This window comes from Pocillopora verrucosa, chromosome 5 (genome assembly GCF_036669915.1).
Source record: "Pocillopora verrucosa isolate sample1 chromosome 5, ASM3666991v2, whole genome shotgun sequence".
NCBI classification, from domain to species: domain Eukaryota; kingdom Metazoa; phylum Cnidaria; class Anthozoa; order Scleractinia; family Pocilloporidae; genus Pocillopora; species Pocillopora verrucosa.
In genome coordinates, this window is record NC_089316.1 from 27,695,494 (window position 1) to 27,721,928 (window position 26,435).

General features: G+C 35.9%; 5 protein-coding genes across 7 annotated transcripts; 3 read left to right on the forward strand and 2 right to left on the reverse strand.

The window, feature by feature from the left end:
- Positions 1-241: 241 nt before the first annotated feature.
- LOC131778209 (splicing factor 3B subunit 6-like) lies at positions 242-2,872 on the reverse strand. Its single transcript, XM_059094591.2, has 5 exons — positions 2,812-2,872; positions 2,534-2,574; positions 2,118-2,195; positions 1,829-1,967; positions 242-1,576 (listed from the first exon to the last, which is right to left on the reverse strand). Exons 1-5 carry the CDS (start codon positions 2,839-2,841, stop codon positions 1,493-1,495), a joined length of 372 nt encoding a protein of 123 aa, XP_058950574.1. The 5' UTR covers positions 2,842-2,872; the 3' UTR covers positions 242-1,492.
- A 71-nt stretch (positions 2,873-2,943) lies between these two features.
- On the forward strand, positions 2,944-8,748 carry LOC131778210 (tumor protein D54). Of its 2 annotated transcripts, none has more exons than XM_059094593.2 (6): positions 2,944-3,126; positions 3,729-3,877; positions 4,181-4,240; positions 4,513-4,635; positions 4,875-4,935; positions 8,175-8,748. In XM_059094593.2, exons 1-6 carry the CDS (start codon positions 2,962-2,964, stop codon positions 8,250-8,252), a joined length of 636 nt encoding a protein of 211 aa, XP_058950576.2. In that variant the 5' UTR covers positions 2,944-2,961; the 3' UTR covers positions 8,253-8,748. The 2 variants fall into 2 exon arrangements, with proteins under 2 accessions (XP_058950576.2, XP_058950575.1); XM_059094592.2 differs by lacking the exon at positions 8,175-8,748 and adding an exon at positions 6,126-7,507.
- Positions 8,749-9,320: 572 nt separating this feature from the next.
- LOC131778258 (EF-hand domain-containing protein 1-like) lies at positions 9,321-13,704 on the forward strand. Its single transcript, XM_059094656.2, has 9 exons — positions 9,321-9,461; positions 9,562-9,920; positions 10,205-10,355; positions 10,938-11,150; positions 11,283-11,412; positions 11,835-12,055; positions 12,381-12,521; positions 12,682-13,121; positions 13,531-13,704. The coding sequence occupies exons 1-9, from the start codon at positions 9,417-9,419 to the stop codon at positions 13,544-13,546; spliced, it is 1,716 nt and encodes a 571-aa protein (XP_058950639.2). The 5' UTR covers positions 9,321-9,416; the 3' UTR covers positions 13,547-13,704.
- LOC131778259 (large ribosomal subunit protein mL53-like) lies at positions 13,604-15,548 on the reverse strand. Its single transcript, XM_059094658.2, has 3 exons — positions 15,435-15,548; positions 14,906-15,018; positions 13,604-14,292 (listed from the first exon to the last, which is right to left on the reverse strand). Exons 1-3 carry the CDS (start codon positions 15,521-15,523, stop codon positions 14,192-14,194), a joined length of 303 nt encoding a protein of 100 aa, XP_058950641.1. The 5' UTR covers positions 15,524-15,548; the 3' UTR covers positions 13,604-14,191.
- Positions 15,549-17,138: 1,590 nt separating this feature from the next.
- On the forward strand, positions 17,139-25,656 carry LOC131778223 (dual specificity protein kinase CLK2). Of its 2 annotated transcripts, none has more exons than XM_059094613.2 (13): positions 17,139-17,456; positions 18,427-18,529; positions 18,876-18,936; positions 19,332-19,385; positions 19,500-19,565; positions 20,081-20,171; positions 20,944-21,019; positions 21,382-21,476; positions 21,648-21,777; positions 23,909-23,991; positions 24,268-24,347; positions 24,508-24,598; positions 24,838-25,656. In XM_059094613.2, exons 1-13 carry the CDS (start codon positions 17,193-17,195, stop codon positions 25,012-25,014), a joined length of 1,371 nt encoding a protein of 456 aa, XP_058950596.2. In that variant the 5' UTR covers positions 17,139-17,192; the 3' UTR covers positions 25,015-25,656. The 2 variants fall into 2 exon arrangements, with proteins under 2 accessions (XP_058950596.2, XP_058950597.2); XM_059094614.2 differs by having other exon boundaries at positions 18,430-18,529.
- Positions 25,657-26,435: the final 779 nt, after the last annotated feature.

Here is a 26,435-nt window from a genome sequence, read left to right on the forward strand (position 1 = left end):
TTCTGCAAGTCAGTCTCAAGCATTCTCCTCATGGCACTCTATTTATTGCTTATTATGAAAATAAGAATCAATATTTCTAGTCACTTGTAAGGTATTGAGAGGTTTTTAAATTTCATGAAATTCTAAAACTTTCAAGACAAATAGTGGTGTTTTTTAATTGTTGATGCACCCACATTAAAGGGTTTTCCATAATTAAAGGTATTTTGAAATCCTTTAAGATACACACCATCACCATGTCATATTCTATCAACATATTTATTGACATATCAGTGGTAGAATTTGTGTTTACAAACTGACAAAATATGCCTCTTTGTACCTACAACATCAAGTAACAAGATCAAACATGTATGGATGTGACTCAGAAGACAATCCTCACACTCCCTCACCCTTGAAACAAAAACATGATGTACAGTTTCTAATAATAACTTGTCTTGGTTTCTTCTTACAGTTGCATTACAAACTTGTCAAAAGCTCCTTAGGCATGTTAATAATAAGAAAAAATGAAGGCAATAGGGCAGTCAGTGCTTCCAACAATCACCAGAGTAAACCTCTGGATACAAGGCTTAGTTTTGCTTAGAAGGTTTAGGGTTACTGTCAACAAACTATGGTACCTTACAGAAACATCTTCCTATGCACTCTCATTGTAAATTAACCATCGAAAACTATATATCACTGAAACTTATAGAGTCTAGATTATGAAAATAACAAAATTTCTCTTACTTTTTGTTATGGTGGGTGTGCATTGGCTTTTAAACACAAAACTAATAGGGTTTGACTTAACTTTGATTTCTTTGGCTGGCCCAGGCTCCCTTGCAGCTATTGTCTTTTTGGCTGTTTCATATAGACTCTTATTTCTAAACATTTTGCAAAATGTGCCAGAAATTCCCCTTTGTTGTGCAGTGCAAGACATGATGTACACAATATATACACATCAAGATCCCAAAAGCCACTGGAAAATGTCAGCACCTGCTGGAGGCCTTTCCAATTTGGAAACCTTTCCCTTTTCAATTCACGTGCCCCTTAAACATTCTTTCAGCCATATCTCCCCCTCTTTTTAGGATTTTGCTAATTCTTATCATGAAATTAAGTATTGCTGCTTTCTCCAACTAAGGAGAAAGTTGACTAAATTTCTGAAAATTGAGATCAGATTTTGTTGACAATAACCTTGAGAGATCAGATTCATCTAAATGCACACAGTTGATGTTCACATTACTTATGTTGTCAAAGAACCCTTCCTTGGATAAAGAAGATGAAAATTTCAATGTAGAAGAGATGTTTCTTGTACAAACCTGCTATGTCATGCTGTTTGCATCTACAATGTAATTAACAGGCAGCTGCATACCTTTTTACAAACACAACGTATTAACTTACAAAGTATTGCCAGTAGAAGCAATATTCAGTTGGAATTAAGACAGTTAAGCTCCAGCACTTTGGATAAATAGCAGTTTCAAGTGTCTACAAATATACAGAAAATAGTCAATCTTTCTTTTAATCACTTGTCTTTGCTGATCCCATATTTTTCTCGCATCTTTTCTAGCTCTTGCTTCTTCTTTTCCTTGTCCAGTTTTTGGAAAGCCTATGAGGCAAAATAATTTCAAAGATTGGTTTAACATAGTGGGATGGTTTGGTTTGGGAATTGACCTACCGGTATTTGTCAGTGTCTAAAGGATTATTCATTTTAAGAAATTTAGTGTATTTAAAGTTCTTTTAACATAGTGGGATGGTTTGGTTTGGGAATTGACCTACCGGTATTTGTCAGTGTCTAAAGGATTATTCATTTTAAGAAATTTAGTGTATTTAAAGTTCTTTTTCAGTAAGGTGCACTGACCTTTGTGGACTGGTAGTAAAGAACAACTAGATAACGGTTGCACACATTGAAGCCTGATAGGTGGTCGCATGCATTTTTGGCATCAAAAATATCCTCATATACAACAAATGCTGTTCCTCTTGTCTCAGGTGTATTTCCACTAAGAGAGAGAAGAGAAAAAATGATAAAGTACACATCCAAAACAAGACAACTTCTACACAAGCAACAGCCTGTTTAATACTCTGATCAATCAACTTTTTATTCATACAAACAACTTATTTCTTGGATCAGAAAATAGTAGGTTACTTACACTCTGATCTGTCTGATTCCTCCATATTTTCCAAATATATCATACATCTCCTCTGTTGTTATCTTGTAAGGAAGATTCCTGGGATAAAATACACAAGGTTATGAGTTGATCACCTTCTCAAACTAATTTCATAACACTTCCTGTGGCAGTAGTAAGAAAAGGAGTGACAAAAAAGGGACACAAACACACCATGAATTGTCATTCCCTGTGTTGAAAGAATCTTCTGGGTATAAGTCTGATAACTGAATTTTTATATAGCAATTAAACATTAAACAGAGTAATTCTTCTAATTAAACTTAAAAGATTTCTTTTCCACCACTTCGTAGCTACAATTCTGTTGCAAGTGGGTAAGGCTACATGGATTCATCAGATAATGGAGGCAGATTTAATCAATTGTCCATAAATCATTATATTACCTGACATAAAGGATTCTGTTCACTTCCGGAGGTAATCGAACCTTAAAGAGAGGAAAATCTTGTGAGAAACTTGTTTCCTCGTGAATGATACAGCTAGAATAAAATACTTAAATGACAAATGTAATTCACATATCCCAAACAACAAGCTTTACAGAAAAGGATTTAATTTGAGAGAGACCCAATGATGGAAAAAGTAGAATTAAATGAATAAGTCAGTAACAGAGAAAATCTTTTCCAGATTCAAATGAAAGTAAGCCATAATATGAAGTTCAACTCACATTGGCCTTCCTTTGATTCTGCAGCGCCATCTTGGTTCGTCTTCCTTTCGTCACATGAACATACGGGAGTTTCAAGAAAGGACTTGTGGGAAATATTTTAAAGCATTAGTTTCAGTGCAAGGTATTCTGGGATGTAAATACTGTGGCAAGATGGCGGCTGATTTGGACAACGGAATGGATTTGTCTGGGTTTATTGTCGACAAAGGAATAGAAGCTGAAAATGATAAAACTGAAGAAGTGGCTGAGATTTCTTTGTCTCCTGATTTAGAAGCAGAGGAAGAAAGAAAAGCAGAGTTGCGTGAACAAGCCAATAAGGTTCGAGATTTTTCCTTTGACACGTCACTCACTTGCTGGAATTCACATGATTTCTTGATCGTAAATATCAATGTATAACATTATTTGAAATTACGAGCAATGTATGTTATCAACGGTAGATATTCCAGAGATCTGAAGGTTTTTCCAAGGGAAAACTCTGGATAAAAGTGTCGAGAAAAAGAAATCGAAATGTCGACCATTTGAGATCCATCAAGAAAATACTCACTTAGGGTGTAATTCCAAAGGTTAACAAGGAATGATTCTCATGGAATTTCAGCAGAATTTATCCCTCCTTTATCAAATATTTCTGTAAATCCGCTTAAACTTTGGTGAAAATTTAGGAACAGACTACTGTCATTCCAGTTAGGGTTATCTTAATTTTTTTTAGAATGAGGAGTGGTTGATTCATTATTGAAATGTTCATTTTAAGATTCACCCAGTCTGACATCAAATTTAATAAAGTGTTGTCATTAACATGTAATTTAATGAGTGGGTGGAGGAGAAAAAAAAATGAAACTTCTGTAATCAAACTGTATTTAAGAAATGTGGACATGATAATGATAGCCAATTCATCATTCCTTTTGGTCTATTAACTCTTGTAGATTGAAGAGGAAATTGTTACCCTTAAACAAGCTCTTGACAGGAAAGAGAAACAGTTAGCAGAGATAAAAAGATTGTTGGGTATCACAGCCTGGTCTCAGTTAAAAGAGGGATTACACAATCAATACCAGAACTTACAAGGAACACAGATGTAAGACTGAAACTTTACAAATGACGGTAAAATTTCCGCACAGCCCCATACTATTGTAAAACAAATCTGTTTTCCCAATGGCAATGTATTGTTTTAGTCATTGTTTTCTCTATTCAAGAACTGAATGCATAATGAAGTATGGGGCTGTGCGGAAATTTTACCCAAATGACTAATAACTGTTATTCCTAGGTTGGAAATTTAAGATGATATCTTGGAATTAGAAAAAACTTTTGAACTAAGGTAATCTTTTTGAATGACTGGAAAGTTACATGTGGAATATTGTTTGGTTTTGTCTTAAAATAGGTATCAAAAGACATCTGACACCTTAAAAGACTTGAATGATAAAATTGTTCATTCCCAAACGTAAGTGATGTTGAGTTGCTTCACTGACTCAGTTTATGTGTTACTTCTTTTGAAATATTACAATGCCCTTGTATGGTGTTAATTTGTTGAAAAGATACAGAATTGTAGAATTTTCCTTATCACTAACATGCTTTGTTTTTTAAATATATAGTTAGAAATGATAATGATGATGGTGATAGAAGTTTGTTAATACAGAAATGATAATCTTAATCGGAACATATGTTAAGAATTTTGTATTAATTTCATTCTTTTCTTTTTTTTGTTATTTTTAGTTACAATAAACTGAGCAGTGGTGCCTCAGCAACCAAAACAGTGTTAAGTGATGCAGGATCAAGGACTGCTAATGCGGCAAGAAATGTTGGATCAGCAACAGCCAAGAAACTGGGAGAAATAAGGTACTATGTGTTTCAATCATCACTGAGTCATGCAGGATAATGAGCAGCTTGAAGTTACTTGTCCTTGAAACAAATTCAATTAATAATGGCTAACAATATAATTTGGAATAAGAGAGATTGTAATTAATTATGATAATTTATGTCTAAAAGATAATTAATTGTGATTACTTAATGACAGTACAGAGAAAGGTTACCCTGCATGAAATATGTTGAAAGTATTACTTTAATTGTCATTTTAGGGGATCCTCGATGTTTCAATCTTTGGAAAGCAAAGTTGTGTCTGCTTCTTCAACTCTTAAGGTATGGCACATTGATTATTTAAAATTGATGAAAATATACTTCAAATTTCCCAGGTAACCGCACTCCACTTTCTGTTGTATTTAATCACCAATTCAGGCTCTTTTGGCATGTCACTCATTCTTGGTTTTTGAAGGGTGGATAGCTTGTTCCACTGTATACTGTAATTACTTATTTGGACAACACTCTCCCAATTGATAGATATATCATTAGGACAGCTTTTGAAAAGGTGGTTTATACTGTCCCAAGGGATAAGTATGAATGAAACAAACCATGCTTTGAGTTGGCGGCAGATGTAATCAGTGCATAGCAAGTAGCCTTAACAACTGGGACTCTGAATTAGGAATTGTCAAGAATTCATTCTATCAGAAAATTTTAATGTCTGCGTCAGCCGTTTGTTAATAAAAACTATCCAGAAGGTCTGAAAATAATTTTGTGTGAAATATAACAGTTCTGAGCTATGGTAATGTAATGGAAAGTCCAACAGGAGGAAAGCGCAACAACTATTAAAAATTTATCCAGTTTTTCAAAGGACAGGTTATCCTATTAAGATATTTAATCATTATTGATGAGGAGCATATGAACATTTCTATCATTCATCTGCAAGGCGGCATTAGTTCTTGGCAAATGTGTTTTGTGAAATCATTTGATCAGGAGAGCAAATAAATAGCCTAGTTTAGTGAAGATATGAATAACTTGAATGATAGTTTTCTATTACAAGATCATACATTTTTTTAATCAGAAATTAGGCTGCAATACTTGTAGTACACAGGTTACCACTGTCTTTTGTTCTTGAATAATTCTGATATTTTCTGTTTTTTTTTTGTCCTGGAAATGTAGAACTTTGAACTCACCTTAACCTTAAAGAAAACTTTCTGTACTTAGTATTATTTAATGAAGGCAAATCTGTTATTCTTTTAATCTCTTGTAGCACTACAACTGCTGTTTAGAAAATCGTATTATTTTTATTATTTTGAAACTATTTTATTAATTAGGGTAATGTTATGAAACTGATTTTGTTAGCATTGCTCTGAAACTTATTGCTTTTGTTTGTTGTGTTCAGTAAAATAAGTTTTTCATTTTGATGTTTATTAGAATGACTCTATGATATATTAATTTAAAAGATGAATAAATACATGAACTAAATCGTCTTAATTCTAACAAATAATTCTAATATTACTCTCTTGATATAGTTTAAGATGCTGGGAAGCTCAAACAAAGGCCAATTAACCACAAGTCAGCCTCCATCTTCACCCAATAATGACATCAGTTTATCATGAGGACTGTCAAATTAATCTCAACCTTAACTTTGCTTAATAGTTTTAATAAATAGTATTAAATCTTGAGGAAGTAAAGTAGACACAGCACATGAATTGATCCACTGAATCATGTGGCACAAATGAAGCAGAAGGTAAAAATACTTGTATCACTGGTTTCTAAGAAGTAGCAGAAATTTAAGATTTTGAAGAGGTTTGCTGTCTGAGACAGGATTGTCAATAGAATAGTGTTCAACTATTAACTGAAAAAATAATGTATGTGTTGAGCTGACTGCTATCACTCCTAACACTGTGAGAATAATTTGGGGTCATATAAAATTCATTTCTCATGTTAAAAGGTACAGTATTTGATAGTAGGAACCATTTAAAGTGTTTTCATCACTACCTATTTAAGTGAATGTTAATTGAAAGATTTTTCAGAGAAAGGATTTCTATAGAACACATTTCATAGCTGTTTGGTATTTCACTGAAATATTTTTATGCTATATAGACTTAGTGAACTGTTAGAAAACAGCCTTGAGGGACAGTATTGTTGTTTGTCAGTAAGAGGAGAAGAGTTTTTTTCTTCTGTGTTAATAAATATTTGATTTGCTGTAAATGGGAAGAAACTTTGGTGTTCAATTGTACATAGGTTTCTAGGGATTGATGTGAAGAGTTATAATATCTTTGAGAGATGATTAACTTTACTTTTCATTAACTGATTGTCCAACTTTAATATAATCCTGTGTAAATCTGAATTCCCTGCTTAAAGAGATTAGGGAGAGAGATTTCTTTGTAACCCTGCCAGTAATGATAGTGTTCTAGCATAATTTTTAATAATAACTAAAATCTGTATCATAGAGAATGCTAGTGCTGTTCTTGTCTCTAAACCATAAAAGAACTTGGTTCTTGCAACTGTTTTCTGTCCCGGGGTCCTAGTTGTCTTGTCTGCTCTGTATTTAGTGAAGATAAACTGCTCTTCCTTTCAATGATGTAACTATCTTCCAACACTTAAGTTGATATCTGTGGTAGGAGACAATCAAATATTTTTCCCTTCATTCTGGGAGAGTCATCTGGCTTACACAACATGATTACTGATGCTTTTATGCAGACATCTATCTCACCAATTTCTTTGAGGTTTGGGAGAAAATGTTCATGTATGCTTGTTTGAACACCTTTATGCATTGAGAGAGGATGCTTTGGTTAAAATCAGTATATTTAGGTATTTCAATTACATATGTTAGGCAGTCTCCTGTAATGAGTCTGTCGCTAATAAGATTAAAAAGTAACACTTTTGCTATTAAACAATGGTTATGTCAGCTCTGGTTATTGATTCAGTGGAACTGTGACATGATTTGCCATGTCATTCCCCAGCAACTTTTCCTTGCCATTTGCAATATTGAGTAAGGTGCTTGATAATTTTACCTTTTCTCGCAATATAAGTATGAAGAAAGGAGCTACCTGTCAGCCTATTTGTATTTTATCAAGTAATGGAGAGTTGCTGTTTGTAATGCTCCTTTTGTAATTTTGAAAGTGCTGCATTGCTTACTGAGCTGTGTAAAGAGATCACATGTCCAAGAAAGTTGACATGGCAGTGAAAAGAAATACATCAGTTTATAGAAAAGTGATGAATTAAAACTAAAAAAAATGGTTCCTTAAGACTCAAGCTCTTTTTCCTCCTGCTTTGAATTCTGATCAGTTTTCTTTTCCATTACCTAGTAGCAACAGCTCCCATTTTGATATTTTGTCAGTTATATCATAATCAATGGCAAATCAGTTTTACATCTGCTAATTTTATGCTACCTATGGAACTTCTGCTGTTAGCAGCTAGATATTGGAAACCTTTCCTCCATTTGGCTCATAAAACAAGTTTGTGAGTTTGAAAATGGTTGAGAGGTTTGGGTGGAAATAAAAGTTTCAAAGAATGAAGTAGATTGTGTGTCCATCATGTCTAGTAGTTTGACTGTGTTATTTACTACTTTACAGGGAAAGATAGTTGGGCCAAGTTCTAACAGTTTGGATGAGTCTGAACTCAATAAGGGTCCAGACCCTGACATGGAGTAAGACAACAACTTGAGCATCGCATCCAAGGAATCAGAAATCACTCTATAAGCACCTGACTTATTAATGTGTAGGTGGTAATTAACAGATGCTGGATGACGCTATACTCACATGTGCAATTTTACTTGCATGTATAATTTTGCATAATTTTTCACTAAATCTATATATTTCTTCTAAGGAGAATTTATAATTAAATTAGGGGCAAAATAGAATAATTTTCTATTATAATGATCATTGTGAAATGGAATCCTATCCTGGGAAGAGGTTACAGGACTGTTTTTATGGTTTAATGGGTAGAGTGACTGTGTTGTGTTAATCAGGAGAATTACTGACTGGACTGATTTAATTCCAGATGAGTGCAAGTCATTTATTGATACAGACAAGTTAGTAATCAGGGTAAATTCTAAAGGACTACTACAATTGGGAGAAAAAAATTCCAAAACTGTCTGAAATTGCCAAAAAGTTATTTTTAATATTAATAAACTACTTTTTAAAGAAACAGGATGTCCTTTTTTTATTGATTTACGTCTTAAGCAATTTTCATCTTTCCCCACCCCCCCCCCCCAACCTCATCAAGTTTCCAAGGGAAAAGAGAGCCCCTTTGTCAAAGCAAATTGATTTGCTCTGACAGAGAGTGAATCTTTTCCCTCTAATGCTCAGAACGTCCACTTTTAAATCTCTTTATGGTGGCAAAATCACAATATCAACTCAGTTTATATAAACCAAATTATGATTTTATACCCCTGTCCCCCACCCACCGCATAGCACAACAGTTTCTTTAGAAACTTACCTCTTTATACAAATGGCTGAGCCTTCTTATCACTATTTACTTAAAGGTAAAATTAAAAAGTACAATTTTGACGAAGAACAAGACTCCACACAAAGAAAAACCCTACTAAATGTGCATTCATTTTGTGGCGGTAAATGTCCAGTGTTTATCTACATAAATTTTCCCGTCCTAAGACTAGTTTCCAGTCTTTTGTATAACCTCTCGTGAAAAATCTTCTATCCCATGAGTCTGGTGGAGCGATACGTGTGCTCCAAACAGAAACTATGGCAACAGGCGCTATCATATAGCAACAGCAGCGGCCATGTTTGTTAGTGATACAATTTGAATCTCAGAGACAAGGGCTCGACATAGAATTGAGGGCTATCTTTTAAGACACTATGGCTCTTCCATTCCTTCCTGGTAATGCCTTTACAGATCCAACGGTAAGTGGCGAGTGAAACGCGGTTTTATCCTCGATATGAAATACTGCAGTGCGAAAGTAACTTTTCTTTAATGTACAAACAAATCCTACTTCACTTTCAGAAAACCAAATTTCATAGATCTCAGACACTTGGATGGAAGAATGGCTACTCTCTACCAAAAGCACCCGAAATTGGTATCGGTGGAGACCCGATTCCTGTAAATAAACTGACTCAAGAAGAGCTGGATGAACTGGCAAATCTCAAACCTTCCTTAACGTACGGACAGAAAGTTCAGGCACCACCAGAAGATTTCGTTCCTGCTCACGTAGCATTTGATAAGAAAGTTTTGCTATTTTTCGGATATTTTAAGCAAACTGTCCACGAGTCATCCGGTGAATATTACAGAGTTCGTCCAGTGAAAGTTTATTATTATCTGGAAGATGACTCGATTGCGGTTGTTGAACCCGTAGTGAACAACAGGTAAGCCCAGCCATAGGTCCTTGCGTGTTTGGGTTTTTGTTAATTTGTAGACCTCACCCACCAAAATGTATAAAGTGACAAATGATAAATGATGATTGCTACAGAAGACTTGCTTGTAATTTCAGCTGTAATTTGAAAAATATTTTAGAGACCTGCCTCATTTGGTAATCAACATTTGTAATTGTTACTCTGAATTATTCCAGTGAGGGTTAAAAGTCACACCTCCTCGCATTATAGTTGTATTATATGGACATACTGTAATGAGAACTGAATTTTACTTTCAGTGGAATTCCACAGGGAAAACTCATTAAGCGCCAACGGTTACCAAAAAATGACCTTGGTGAATACTGGCATTGGAAAGATCTTAACCTTGGGATAAACGTCACATTTTATGGAAAAGTCTTTCATCTTTATGACTGTGATGCCTGGACAAAGGTAAAAAGCTGCAACTTTGAACTATATTTGTTATCTGGCACTCTCTTTATTTAATTTTTTCTTAACCAACTAAAATGGTACCTTGTCTGAGTATTAAATTTTGGTTCCATCCCACTCATGATCTCTCCTTTAGAAAATGCCTGATAGATGTATTTCTGTTACAACGATTGAAGGATCTGATTCAGAATCCTTACAACTTAAGGATCTCTTAACTAAACTGATTCCCCTTGTCAGCACCTTTGGAGTATAGAAAACAGTATGGAAAATATGCATGTGCTGATGTTTGGGTGTAATGGATTAAGTAGGTTTTGAATGGAGCCAAGGAACCCAACTAAAACTTTGATACATAACAGTGAATTGTCTGGTGTTTCAAACATGAATCATACATAGAGTTGATCACAACAGGTTAGTTGAAGTTATTTCAACAAACTGGAAAAGAAAAGCCTGAAAAATAAGAATAACTTGACAGCTTCCCTCTCTTCAACTAAGAATCAAAGTCATCACTCTCTTTTATAACAAAGTCAGCTTTAGCTAGATCATTCAATTCATTTTAATTCTAATGTCCTTGTTTTCCTGGTGTAGGAATACATGGCCAGTGAAGGAATAGAACTGAACCAGCCTGAATTACCTGAAACAGATCCCTACACAGAATCACGCAAACAGCCACTACGTAGCTACAAGACTCCATCATCATTTGACAAACTGAAACAGTTCTTAGAGCTGGATCGAAAAGTCCTAAGATTTTACTGTGTCTGGGATGACAGAGACAGTATGTTTGGAGAAATGCGGCCTTGTGTGAGTAATAGTTAATCTTTGTTGGATTAACTTTATCAAGATCCTCCTCAGACTGGAAGATGCATGTAATTGTCAATAAATCAGTGCATGTATTGTTGCTTGACTAACAGCTAGTTCTCTTTTTTTCATCAGATCATACACTATTACCTTGTGGATGACACAGTTGAGATTAGAGAGGTTCATGCTGCAAATGATGGACGAGATCCATTTCCTGTACTTGTTTGCAGACAAAAACTTCCAAGAGACAGAAGTAATGTGGAATGTAAGTTAATCCTCGTGATGTGTTAGATAGAAAACCTTCTTAAGGAACTTTATGTACATTAACTTCTGAAAATGTATCTATCGCCCTTGGTTAATATGCTGTTAGTCAAGTCAGGGCACTGATAGTTTTTCTAGAAGGTGCTTATTTCATGTTTTTTCTTTTTTCAATTTACACCTTCAGTATGACCTTAAGAAAAATTGCTAGTGTGAGATTCTAAACATCTCTTGAGATCATTTGAGACATAAGTGTGATACACTGTCCTCATTAATTCAGCAATTCATTCTTTGCTGAGGGGTGCACTATTGAAATGCTTTGCAAATTAAGGGGGATATACTAATTGCAGTGCAGTACATTCTTAAAACTGGAGGCCTTGTGGAAGCATGTATGGTATATCTTTAAATTCTTTTATTATGTTTCAACAGCTTCATTTCCTTCATGTGTTCTGGAGTTGTCTGATCATGAAATCAAAGACTGGTTTAGTCCAAGAGACTTCATGGTTGGGCAAACTCTTTTCATTTTGGGAAGGAGATTGTTATTGCATGACTGTGATGAGTTCACAAAGAACTACTACAGGAAAACATTTGGCATCACTGACTTCACTTCAGTTGATGTGAAGGGACTACCCAGAGAGCCATTACCAAAGGTAAATATTTACTTGTGTTCAGTAAGGCTATACCCTCACTGAACATCAGATATGTATGAAATACTTCAGCCAGATAAATTTTCCTGTATTTCTTCTGACAGGGGTTCAATAATCTTCTAATTTAAGTTTTCTGTAGGTTTGTTGAGTGCAAAAGTCACAAACAGTGATGATATATTAAATTAGTCTTCCCAGACTGTACCAGTTTTAAAGTAAAATTTTTATTGGAATTGCCAAACATCTCATATGGGACTGAAAGTTAATGATGTTTGTGTTCACGCATATCTGTAATTCAAGCAAAATGTTAATTTTCCTTTGTTTACAATAGGATGTTCCACCTTACAATGGATTTGGATCACTTGAAGACAGCTTACAGTCTTGCCTGTCACTTGTACCTCAGCCTCCTAAAAAAGATTTCATCAAGATGCTGGAAAATGATCACAAAGTGCTGCGATATGCTGCAACAATGGTAATTCGCCTTTCAAAGAATTCAAAGTTATCTCCCCCCCCCTCCCCTCCCAGCATGTTTAGTGAATTGTTTGTCACAATGACTTACAAACTTAAACAACAAACTATCTACTTATTTTATTGACTTTAACAACTCACTTAATATTCATTTTTTCTCTCAGGAAAGCTTCAGACCTGAAGACAAAAACAGGCGTTTTATCATTTACTACCGCTTGGCTGATGATATGTTGACAATCTATGAACCTCCAGTCAGAAATGCTGGTATAATTGGTGGAAAATTCCTTGAACGAACTCATGCCACCAAACCAGGTTCATCTGTTGATAATCCTGAGTTCTACACCCCAGCTGACTTTCAGATTGGAGCTTTGATACAGATCTTCAAGCACCGCTTCAGAATAACTGATGCTGATGAGTATGTATTAAAATATTTAGAATCACATGCTCGAATTTATCCCATCGATACCATCAACTCCATCAGAGAAAAGCATGGCAGACCACCCACCACCACAGAGGAGCTGGTGGCATCTGTTCCACAAGGAGATACTGACCCAAACTTACAGAAAAGACAACCAAGTGGAACAAAAACAGAGTATCAAAGAAGGTACTTACAATACTGGCTGTTGTACCAGTTTTGTTTTCAGTTTTTGTGATGATAATAATATACATAAAAAAATTATGCACTTCTTATTAGCTGAAAACTAGTGCATTTTTCATGTAACACTAGTGCAAAGTTGAAACACAAGTGCAAATTACAAAAAGCAAGCACTTGTTGCAAAATTTTGTCCACACTTAGAAATAAGAACTTGTAAATTTTTCAAAGACTAAAAATTGTACTTTCCCTATGGGCTTGTGCAATTTTGTCATCTCTAAAAATAAACTTGTGTTTATTAACTCCAAATTGCACTCTTATCATATTGTTACCTATACTTGTATCTGTAAATTTTGAGTGACTTAATGGACATCAAAAATGTCGCAACTTTCTAACATTGCTTCATAATTATTCTTCCTAGGTTTTGTGAGGGATAAACTTAAATGTTAACACAACACAAGATGGAAAACATCAAGACTACTTTCAAGTGCAAATTTTGTAAATTTTAAATTTATTTGTATCATTGACTTTCATTGTCAGAACTTCAGTCAATCTTCTTCATATAGACCAAATAAACAGTCATTATGATCACAAATATTGTTCATAATATTTCAGATTTTTGTTCTTTGACCTGTGTTATTTTTTAGGTATATGTAGTTAAGGTTTGATATCATTACCTTAACACTAAATGCTTAGAGAATCTCGTACAACAGGCTGTAAGTATTGCATCAAAGTTAAGAAACTAAGACATAGATTGAGTGCATCTAATAGGTTGAATAAAGACATTGTCTGTTTTCAAGTGGAGAACAACTCATTTTCTTACTTCCTTCAGGGTCTTGCCACCACACCACAACTTAGCTCTAAAACTAGCAAATGTTTGCAAAATAATCTTACTCTCCTTTCTCAAAGAAAGGGGGAGGGGGAAAGAGAGACCATACAGCAGAATTGTGGAAATTAAGTCTACCCACAGTTCTATTTGACAAAAAGTACATATCCTTATCTAGATTTTTTCTTATACACCTGTGGTATTTTGTCTCCAAACATCTGTAATTCTGCTTGTACTTGGCTTGGTGACAAATGATTCATTCACCCACATCCTTCTCTTTGCATTTGTTGTTAAACGTAGTTACCATGTCCATCAATTTCATGTTGCTGGTTTTCATTGTTAAAGTATCTTTATCATCTATTTGAAAAATAAAATTCTTTAAGTTTCATTACTGATCATGTCAAAACATCTAAAGTTATTGGATAAACTTTTTATTCAAATTTCTTGTGATTTGGCTTATTTGCAACATACACATGAGATTCATTACTTTACAGTTATGATAGGTCAAACTGCCTTGTTCCACTCACCAAGGATAAACCTTGATTACCTGTTCCTTAAATTACATCACAATTAATGTTTATGAACAACATAGTAGCTTACTAATACACTGGAGCACAATGTATGCTGGGCAGTTCCCTATTTTTTACACAGACTTAGAGAAAAATAACCTTGAGGTTTGCTCATGCTGGGGAGGAGGACATAGAACTATCACCATTAAATTTGTTACTTCAAGGAGAAATTCACACACTGGGGGCCTCAATAAATCTCCCTAAAACATCACCATGAATATCATTAATTTAAACTGCCCGGCTGTTGTGCAGAGGTAACCAATAAAGGGATTTAAGAAAAAAAAAGCAGTTGATGTCAGAATAGCCATGGAACAAGATAACAAGGCAGTCACTAGAAGGTGGCCATTTGACTTTTAATCAGGTTTGCCGAAGTTATGGGAAGGTAAACAAATGTTACTCACTAAAGACAACATCAACAACTGGTTCTGATCCATCATTCTTGAAATTTGATATGACCTGGCATTTAGGATTGGAGTCTATCATTCTTCGACATGAAACTCTTAAAAGGAAGTCTCTAAAAATTAAAAAACAGTCAAGTGTGTTACTGATAGGCTGAAAGTGAATTTTGAGCCAAGCTACGTAGCATCAGCTGCACAAGTATTCACAACTTTTTAAAGAGAGTGACGTGCAAAAAGCCAATCCCAGTAGATATGTACCAAGATTATTCCTCTGGTAATTTGTTTTGAAACATCATGGTGTAAATAAAAAATACCACGTGAAAAAAACATTTTCACAGAAATATCAACAAATTTAAAAATTAAATTATTTGCGTCTGTTTTGAATGGTATCTATCACTAAAAAAGGTTCAACCTCTCGTGTTTTATCTTACAAGCAGAATATAATGCGAGAGGTTGAACGATCTCTAAGTTGTGTGAGTATAACGTTACATTCAGGTTGTAGCAATGAATTTTGTCAAAAGGGTGTAATTACCTTGCTGTCGCCGTTTTTGGGTCAAAAGGGCAAAACGAAACAGTTACTCTAGCAACATGTTTTAGGGAAGCACCTCTGATGGCCGCCATTTTCGGGAGTTACTACATCACGGGCGACGAGCGGGGATAGAAAAAACGACCCAAATATGAGCGGTCAGCGGTGAAACACCTTGTATACTTCATATAGAGACATATAATTTGTTGTTCCAGAGACAATCGTGTTGTAAAGCCGAAATGTTAACAGTTTACTTCACAGTTTAAGCAATTTTTCAAAAGTGTTGATTGAACTCATATCTTTTACTGCTTTAATAAACAATGGAGGCTTCGGAGAGGGAGTCAGAGGCATTTGGAAAGGCACCAAGAATAATTATATATATGGTTTGTAGCTAGCTGCGTGACGAAAAAAAAGTATCATGATTTCCGGTTGTCAAAAATGTCAATCAAATTTGGCAGGAACTTGGTTTTCGAACTGTAGTTTGCTTTTCCTGGAAGATTTTGCCATGGATGAAGACCAAAAGCCAACAATGTTAAGAGATTTAGAGATCGACTTTTTGAAAGAACATCTCAATGGCTTTTCTGTTGAAGGCAATTATTGTTTTGGATATTTCGAGGGAAAGATAGATTTTCCCGAGCGTCAATGGTGCAGAATCGTAACTTGATGGAGCCAACAGTGAACAACATCCCAGAATTCAAACTTTGTGATTTTTTTCTCGGCTTAAACGCTAAGTCAGTTGTTCAATTGAATAGGAAGAAAAACATTTCGAACGGAAAACAGCATTATTTGCGCGTGTGGATCTTTTGAGAAAAGGTCTCCTAAACGAGTGGTCTTGATTGTAAATATTTAAGGAATGGTAAATACATTAGCCTTAACATGGCTGTTTCTCGAAGCTCAGTGTTTTCCTACTTGCCTTTTTTCCACGTGAATTGGGGGCGATTGAATAGATATAACATGCAGTAAAAGAACTTCAGCTGATAGAAATTTTAAATTTCTCATCTTAGGCTGTGGATACAAAATTCAAGTGAAAAGGAAGCCAACTGTGATCAATGCTTTGAACAAGTCAAGATACGTTTTTTTCGTCACACAACAAGTTACATAACGTGAATATCATTCTTCTTGATGCCTTTCCCGGTGTCACCAATGCCTTTCCCGATGCCTCCGTTGGTTAATAGAGCATTAAAAGTATTGTTCCAGTTAAAGCTAGAGGAAAATTGCTTAACTTTTTAAGTAGCGAAGTGTAACTTGGTAACATTTCGGCTTTACAACACGATTGTTTTCTGCAACTACAAAACGTACATTTAATTCTTCTTGGTACCTTTCGGATGCCACCGATGCCTTCATTGTTTATTAAAGCAGTAAAAGATATATGTACAATCAACACTTTTGAATTGCTTAACATTTTATTTAGCGAAGTAAACTGTTTACACTTCGGCTCTACAACACGATTGTTTCCTGATACTACAAATGATCTGTCTATATATGACTGTCTATACATGAAGTATGAAAGTTGTTTCACCGCTGACCACTCGTATTTGGGTCGTTTTTTCTATCCCCGCTCGTCGCCCGTGATGTAGTAACTCCCGCCATTTTCGGGGACTGCTGACAAGGAGCCAAAGTGACCCTGGGCTCGAGACTGGACGTCACGACAGTTGTATGTCATTACCATTATGACATCATCAAAAACCTGTTTGTCCAGTTTTACGAGTACCAGTTGGAGCGCCATCTTCTGATAGTCTCACTGTGTCAGTTACTAAGAGTAAAATGCCAAGAAACGGTCGAAGAAAACGTTCTCTTAGCTCAGGAGAAGATAGTCTAGTTTCTTATTACTCTAAACATCGATGCCTAGAAAGAGAATACAGCCCTGTCTCTGAAACTCGCCATTTAAAACGTGGCAGTTCACCAATTCGTAGCCGGGAGCGGAGGCATAATCGTCAATTGACAAGAAATCGAAGCCGCAGTACCCGACGAAGTGACCGAAAGACAAGAAGACACAAACATCGTAATGATTTTCCTGATAGTCACGCGGTAAGAAGCCACATTAGTGTTTTTGTTTTTTGTGGTATAGTCAATCGGAGGGTGAAGTTGTACTACTAAAGTGTTCAAACAGTCTTCATCTTAATCAAACAATCAGCTCTTAGTGAAAATTGCCATTCCGCTTCAAGACTCTGGAATTATTTGGAGATCGGATACTTGTTACTTGTGACTAACTAATTATATTCGTTCGAAAAATTATGGCTTTGCTGCATCTAATCGAAAGTACATGATTTGTTATAAAGACTATTTTCAATGAATGGTCACCATCTTGTAGATTTCAATTGTTTTGAATTCTACACACGCGACATGTGCTCAGAGTCGAGCGACAAACAGCGAATGGTGGTGTGACGAGTTTCACGTTCAATTTGCTGCCTTTCATCCGAATTTATGAGCCTGTCCTAAATTAATTAATTCGATAATAAGCACTTTTTTTAAGGAATCTACCCATCTGCGAATGATTAAATATTCACTCTTAATAGTGGAAATGAGCTTTTCAAAGCCATCCAAAGATTGTGGCTGAAAATAATCTGCACATCACTGGGGCAATAGTGGCATGTGATAATATAGCTCTATTACATACCCTATCCATATATTCATGGCTATCTCATTCAATAATCTTTTGTTTAAGATAAAGCTCTCTTGAAGAAATAACTTATTTTTAACGAGACATTTATCCATGGAAGTATGGAAGCTCACTGTCAAGAACGAGCTTAACTTTCACAAATGATAATGGAATATTTCCTAAGAGATAGATGCTTTTCCTTCCAAATAAACTTATGTGTTTGCTGTGTGTGTATATTTTGCTATTTTCTATATGTTTGAAAATGGGGTGGAACTCCGGATGTGATCATGCTGATGCAAATTATGATGTCGGGATGAATTGCGCCCATGCCTTCCTGTGAAATATGTCTATGAATGATTGAATTGTACGCGTGAAACGGATGCTGCACCGGTTGCACAGAAGCCAACATGTGTGGATGATCCGGGCAGATGCTTTTCAAGTAACAAGGATGATGACGACGGTCACCTGATATATCACCAGGGCGACATGCTGCACTCCAGATGTACTAATTTTTCTTGTTTCATTCAGTAACTGGTAGATACATGTTACTAAATTATACTTCCTTAGCCTTGGAACTTGTTCTCACCTTCTAGAAATGAGTGGCTGGTAATTTTACTGTACTATTGGCCACAGTATTCTTGTTTGCATTGTGAAATGTTGATCACTGTGCTTTTATATTTAACCCTATGTATATCTTCTATTGGGACACAAAATATATTACTAAAACAACTAAAGCTGTAGTATTTGTTCAATTTTGATTTCCTTTGATAATCTGATCATGGGATAAAGATCAATATAGAAGTGCTTCTTTTCTCAATATTTGACTTGGTTGTTTGGTTTTCTTTCAGATGAGATTAACACACTGTTAGGTGAGGGAACATTTGGGAAAGTCTTGGATTGTTATGACAGGTTAGTTTGTTGTGTCAGTAGAGTTTAAGATTCTAGAAAAACTTCCTTGTTTGTTTCTGTCAAACCTGAAGAACCTTGAGCATTGGAACCATGGTTGGATTGTTTATTTGGTGAGAGGAAGATTAGAGAAACTTAAATCAGGGTGTAACAGGAAAACTTTCCCATTTTTAGTCTTCACATTTTTCAAATGAGTTTGAAAGTAACATTCCAGCTTCATTTGTCTGACACAGGCTCCTTAATTGAGTCAAATCATCCAGAGAGTTTTTGACAAGTATTGTTTTTATCATACATACTGCCAAAATACAGCTGTGTTGGGGAGGGTAGTGGTTTGTTACAACACTTATATTCTCATGAGATGGAGCTGTATTTAAAAGACAATAATTTTGTATTGACAGAAAAAGTAATTCATATGTTGCTGTGAAAGTGATCAAGAATGTTGAAAAGTACAGGTTTGTGCATAACTTATTCTTGGGAGTGTTCAAATATTTTAGCAAGGTTTGTCTTGAAAGAGCTCTTCAACTCTCAATTTTAATGAGGTATTATGTCAAATAATTATTTTATAGGGAAGCTGCAAAACTAGAAATCAAAGTACTTGAAAAGATCCAGCAAAGAGATAGGAATGGCAGAAGGTGCAAATGTTTTACCTTGTTTCACTTTACTGGTTTTGTTCTTATGTAAGAAAAAGTTTCATGTTAACTTCTCTTATGCGATTTGGTCTCTGGGTGTTACTTTTGAACATTAAAAAACTGTGAACCAGAAAAATGAAAAGGATATTCTTATTTTTCACCAAAAAAGAAGCTTTGAGAAATCTAAACTGCAAGCAGCAACAGTTACCAGTTTGTTGTTTGTTAGTGTGTCTAGAACTGATTCATGATTGGTCAGCATATGATTGACACATTAGAGTCAAATCAAAAGAAGGTTTTTGATTTTCACAGTAACATGGTAGTCTCCTATTGATAGCCAAGTTAATTTTACCACTAATCAAATAGCAGTTAGAAAGTGAAGAAAAATAATTACATTGTAGGTTTTATTTCCTTGCAATACATTGTTCAATACTGTAAGACCCTCACAATGGTAATGATCATAATCACTGACGATACCGTGGTAAATAGTTTTAACATGATCTTCTTTTCATTTCTTTCAGCTTGTGTATTGTGTTGCTCGACTGGTTTAACCATCATGGCCACATGTGTCTTGTGTTTGAGAAGATGGGTCTGAGTGTGTTTGACTTCATGGTAATTGAGAAGCTTTTGTTTCCCTTTGAGCCACAGCATAATTAAATGTTTTTATGTAGTCTTGGTTAACAACTTCCTCCTCACATGGACATAGTATATTGACTCTGCTGATATGAATCCTCTTTGTTCAGTGACTGACCATCCAAATTTTTTATTGTTTTAAGTACATATGTTTTTCTGCTTGATTTTTTCATTGTTCCATCCACATTAAGTTGTTCATAAATAAAGCTTCCCCAGTTTACAATTGATTTATTATTCTATTATCTCTGAATTATTAACAAACTAATAAAGGGGGTAAGTTTCTAAAGAAACTGTGATGCTGTGTTGGTGGGAGAGTATGGCTGGTAATTTAGTGTTAACCACTGACTTGAAAACGTAAATTGGCCATGTTTCGAATGTTAGCCCTTTGTAAATTGCTCTGACGAAGGGCTAATGCTCGAAATGTCAGCTTTTTTACCCTTTATGGTGGCCAATTTACGTTTTCAACTCAGTTGTTAACACTAAATTACCTATTAACAAACAGTGCCTGCTTGTTACTTGTTGTGACTACTGTAATTTTCTTTGACATCATCAAACCTTGTGGACCCTGTGAATCTCATTAAATTGCTTGGTGGTTGAGCATTAAAAAATGGACCAGTAGGTCACAAGTTCAACTGTTGTGTGTAGCTCTTGGGCATACCACTGTCACCAACAAAAAAACTTTGTGCATCTAGTTCAGACAATTTGCTAAATTACTTAAATCATTGCCTTCTCTTATTATTTGTATGAATAGAAGGACAACAATTATGAACCTTATCCACTGGAACAAGTCAGACATATCTCCTACCAACTTCTTGTTTCAGTAAAGTGTGAGTATCTAAGGCATTGAAATTTAAGTACTGGTTTGAATCCTGCAATTGGCTTATTTCCAGAACTTGTACCTTGTGCATACAATCATTATTATAATTTTTTTATATATATCTACTGGTTGTTGAATAGCTTTTGGATCATTACTCACCAATTCACACAAACTTATTCAGTCAGAATAAGTGAACTTTAAAACTAAAAACTATTTACAGTCAGGAATCTTCAGATATACATTTAGACTTGAGCACTATTGTTTCCCCTAACTTTCTGGCTTCCATAGCCAATCAGCTGTACTGACCACACAGGAGTATAACCCAAGAGTTTTGTTGATATATAATACTTATTTCTGATGATTGATTTTTAGTTCTTCATGATATGAAACTGAGTCACACTGATCTGAAACCAGAAAACATGCTGTTTGTGAATTCTGACTGCAATGTTACATATAATCCAAGACTGGTTTGTAAACAAAGTTTTGTTTTCTTGTTATGTACTAGAATTAGATTTGTGTAAATAAGGTTGTCAAGAAAGTCCATCAGAGTTTTTATGAACAGGTATTTTTAACCCTTACAATAGTAATTTGTTTTTGTGCAAATATATTTGTTAATGTTGTTGTTGTTGTTGTTGTAGAAACGAGATGAGAGAGAAGTAAAAAGTTCTGACATGCGTCTGATTGACTTTGGATCAGCAACATTTGATCATGAACATCACAGCACTGTTGTTTCTACAAGACACTATCGTGCTCCTGAAGTCATTCTTGGTAAGCAGTGTAATCAGAGCACATGATGTGTCAGGGACTCTTCCTCATTAGTGTTATGTTGTGGACTCTTCCTCATTAGTGTTATGTTGTGGACTATTCCTCAGTAGTGTTATGTTGTGGACTCTTCCTCAGTAGTGTTATGTTGTGGACTATTCCTCTGTCGTGTTATGTTGTGGACTCTTCCTCAGTAGTGTTATGTTGTGGACTCTTCCTCAGTAGTGTTATGTTGTGGACTCTTCCTCAGTAGTGTTATGTTGTGGACTCTTCCTCATTAGTGTTATGTTGTGGACTCTTCCTCATTAGTGTTATGTTGTGGACTCTTCCTCAGTAGTGTTATGTTGTGGACTCTTCCTCAGTAGTGTTATGTTGTGGACTCTTCCTCAGTAGTGTTATGTTGTGGACTCTTCCTCAGTAGTGTTATGTTGTGGACTCTTCCTCAGTAGTGTTATGTTGTGGACTCTTCCTCAGTAGTGTTATGTTGTGGACTCTTCCTCAGTAGTGTTATGTTGTGGACTCTTCCTCATTAGTGTTATGTTGTGGACTCTTCCTCATTAGTGTTATGTTGTGGACTATTCCTCTGTCGTGTTATGTTGTGGACTCTTCCTCAGTAGTGTTATGTTGTGGACTCTTCCTCAGTAGTGTTATGTTGTGGACTCTTCCTCAGTAGTGTTATGTTGTGGACTCTTCCTCATTAGTGTTATGTTGTGGACTCTTCCTCATTAGTGTTATGTTGTGGACTATTCCTCAGTAGTGTTATGTTGTGGACTCTTCCTCAGTAGTGTTATGTTGTGGACTCTTCCTCAGTAGTGTTATGTTGTGGACTCTTCCTCTGTCGTGTTATGTTGTGGACTCTTCCTCTGTCGTGTTATGTTGTGGACTCTTCCTCAGTAGTGTTATGTTGTGGACTCTTCCTCAGTAGTGTTATGTTGTGGACTCTTCCTCAGTAGTGTTATGTTGTGGACTCTTCCTCAGTAGTGTTATGTTGTGGACTCTTCCTCAGTAGTGTTATGTTGTGGACTCTTCCTCAGTAGTGTTATGTTGTGGACTCTTCCTCTGTCGTGTTATGTTGTGGACTCTTCCTCAGTAGTGTTATGTTGTGGACTCTTCCTCAGTAGTGTTATGTTGTGGACTCTTCCTCAGTAGTGTTATGTTGTGGACTCTTCCTCAGTAGTGTTATGTTGTGGACTCTTCCTCAGTAGTGTTATGTTGTGGACTCTTCCTCAGTAGTGTTATGTTGTGGACTCTTCCTCAGTAGTGTTATGTTGTGGACTCTTCCTCAGTAGTGTTATGTTGTGGACTCTTCCTCTGTCGTGTTATGTTGTGGACTCTTCCTCTGTCGTGTTATGTTGTGGACTCTTCCTCAGTAGTGTTATGTTGTGGACTCTTCCTCAGTAGTGTTATGTTGTGGACTCTTCCTCAGTAGTGTTATGTTGTGGACTCTTCCTCAGTAGTGTTATGTTGTGGACTCTTCCTCAGTAGTGTTATGTTGTGGACTCTTCCTCAGTAGTGTTATGTTGTGGACTATTCCTCAGTAGTGTTATGTTGTGGACTCTTCCTCAGTAGTGTTATGTTGTGGACTCTTCCTCAGTAGTGTTATGTTGTGGACTCTTCCTCAGTAGTGTTATGTTGTGGACTCTTCCTCAGTAGTGTTATGTTGTGGACTCTTCCTCAGTAGTGTTATGTTGTGGACTCTTCCTCAGTAGTGTTATGTTGTGGACTCTTCCTCAGTCGTGTTATGTTGTGGACTCTTCCTCTGTCGTGTTATGTTGTGGACTCTTCCTCAGTCGTGTTATGTTGTGGACTCTTCCTCAGTCGTGTTATGTTGTGGACTCTTCCTCAGTAGTGTTATGTTGTGGACTCTTCCTCAGTAGTGTTATGTTGTGGACTCTTCCTCAGTAGTGTTATGTTGTGGACTCTTCCTCAGTAGTGTTATGTTGTGAACTTTCTTTAGTTGTTTGCTTTTTGTTTTCCCTTTGAGTTAGTGCATTGGGTTATTTGGATGGACTTGGTGACATGCTTGCAGTAAAACCTCCCAGGGGCCTTGAGTAATGTCTCCAGTTCTCTGTTGATTTACTTGATTTCATCTACAAGTTTCATTATTTAAAATCCTATTTTTCCTTTTATTCCTTAGAGCTTGGCTGGACGTATCCATGTGACATGTGGAGTGTTGGTTGCATCATGTTTGAACTGTACACCGGCTTCACTCTCTTCCAGGTAACTTCACTTAACAGAATACACCTGTAGTATTGATTTTGATAAAGTAATGACTTCATTAGAAACACTTGAAATTGTGTATTTGTCAGAGGAGATGATAACATAAAGATGACGTATGGTGATGTGAATATAAATCTAGTTGTACCATACAGTATTATAATAAATTGCTTCTTTGGAGTTAACTATTGTGAGAATTGTCCATGAATTTGCTCAGTGTATTTCTGAAACTTGAGATAATTCATAGTTAAATTTTACTTTATGTTTGATTGACTTTAGACTCATGAAAACAGAGAACATCTTGCGATGATGAAGAGAATATTGGGTCCTATACCTTCCCATATGGCTAAAAAATCTAGGTGAGAAAAATTGTGATGGCAACAGTAACTTAGTACCATTGAATTGTAAATGTTGGGCCAACCCAGGGTAAACTCTAACGATGATGAGCCCAGTAAGTTCATGTGTTGAATTAATCGTTTGGTTTTTTTTTCTCTGATTTTATTCTTTTGATTCTTTTAGAAAAACCAAGTACTTTTATAAAGGTAAACTAGACTGGGACGAAAGAAGCTCAGCTGGAAGATACGTGAGAGAGAACTGCAAGGCGCTTAAGGTACGCTACATATTTATCACTTGTTACTTATGCGTTTGACCAAACATCTGACTTGTAACTACTAGAAACAGGCTTGTGCTTCCCTGACCAAGATAGGAATAATAATTAAGAATATAAATTCTGCATTGAGTTTGTTTAGCCTGGAGTTTAGATTGAACATATACAGTTAAACTGTTTTGTGTGATGTCATCGGCAGGATGTGATGGCGATTGTTTTTATTTTGTTGTTGTTTTCATCAGAAATACAAACGTGGAGATGGAGAGACACACGAACTGTTCTTCAACCTCATCGAACATCTGTTAGAATACGAACCTGATCGCCGGTTAAGCGCCAAGGAAGCCATCTGTCATCCATTCTTTTATGGAATGATAATACATTCTTCAGTAAACAGACATTCACACAGCAAGAGTAGATGACTATTAACAAGGAAAAACACAAACACTCGGGCATACTTCGCTCGCACGTTATTCTATTACGCTCTACTTTTTATTTTTCTCCTTTTCTCCTTTGCTACTTCCATGTAGCTGAAAACGTTTCGTTATTAGGAAAGCGGTGAAGTAATAAGAAGTAGAGTGAAGCGTTCACGAGTACTGTATGTTTACCCCCACTACCTCCCCTCCCCCGTGACAAATAATGACAAGGCAGAATTGTTAAATAATGATTCTAACGAGAGCTGCGATATTTAACACTTCACATACATGATGTACATAACGGACATAATGATCATACAATGTAAGATGGAAGTTACGAAAAACTGTCAGCCAGTGTATTGGACAAGTCATTGGCGAATCTTCCAACATAAATCCAGTTTGCAACCTATTTTTCTTTTCGTTCCTACGCGGAAATGAAAATCATTTCATTCTCTAACGAAGTGTGAACAACAATATGTCATTGTTTTTAATGTTGCTTATCAGGATGTCCAGACTTATTTTGGTCGCCTTTACGGAGAATTTTATTCAGAATATTTTATGGAACATTCATTGTGCAGTGTAACACGTAAGATGCTTATAACGACATATAATGAGAAGAAGTGAATAAATTATGGACAGAGAATTTTACACAGTGTTTGTTTTTATTTAGTGTTTGTTTTTTATTCAATTTATTGCTTTTGACACGTTAATCTTCTCAGAAAGTAGTTTTCTAACTTTTGTTTGGACAAATGTACTTCTTCATCTCGAGTGAATTTAGCAGGACTAAGCAATAGCTTGCACTTTCCTTGATGTGCTGTTGATGGATACTGAACTTTTTAACAGTTAGAGGGGTTCAGGCGAGTAACATTAGATATTGGACTTACTTGAAAAGCTAGGGAGAAGATGGAGTTCAAAAAATAAGAAAGTAGGGGAGGTGGACAGCGGTGTGTGCGCCCAACGGACTTTCGTAGGTGACTTTAACTGCTTCCGTTTCCTGTATTTCTGGGAAAATCAGCTCTTTTCTTAGAAATATTAAATATTTACACGCAGCCCAGGTCGTGGTCGCCGTTGTGAAATTTAGTGATCATCTGACAATTTAAAAAAAGCTTCAACTTTAATCTAGTAAATCAAGATTGGCGGCCAATCTTAAATCTGATTTACTGTCCCTCCGTAGTGGTGAGCGAGCCCAACGAAACAGTACACCAGCGCTGACGCGCGAACAAGTCGAGGGCAATTTCATGTTGCTGTTTGGTACCGTAGACCTTTCATCCGCGGACTTGGCTGTTATTCGGTGAGTTAGCAACATAGAATAAACTGCTAAACGTAAGATTTCTGACATTTGCTCTCAAATACAACAGTATTTTGTTTCAAGAGGCGACGAAGAGCTCATTACGTTTTCGCAGTTTCGTAACATTGTTTTTCGTCCT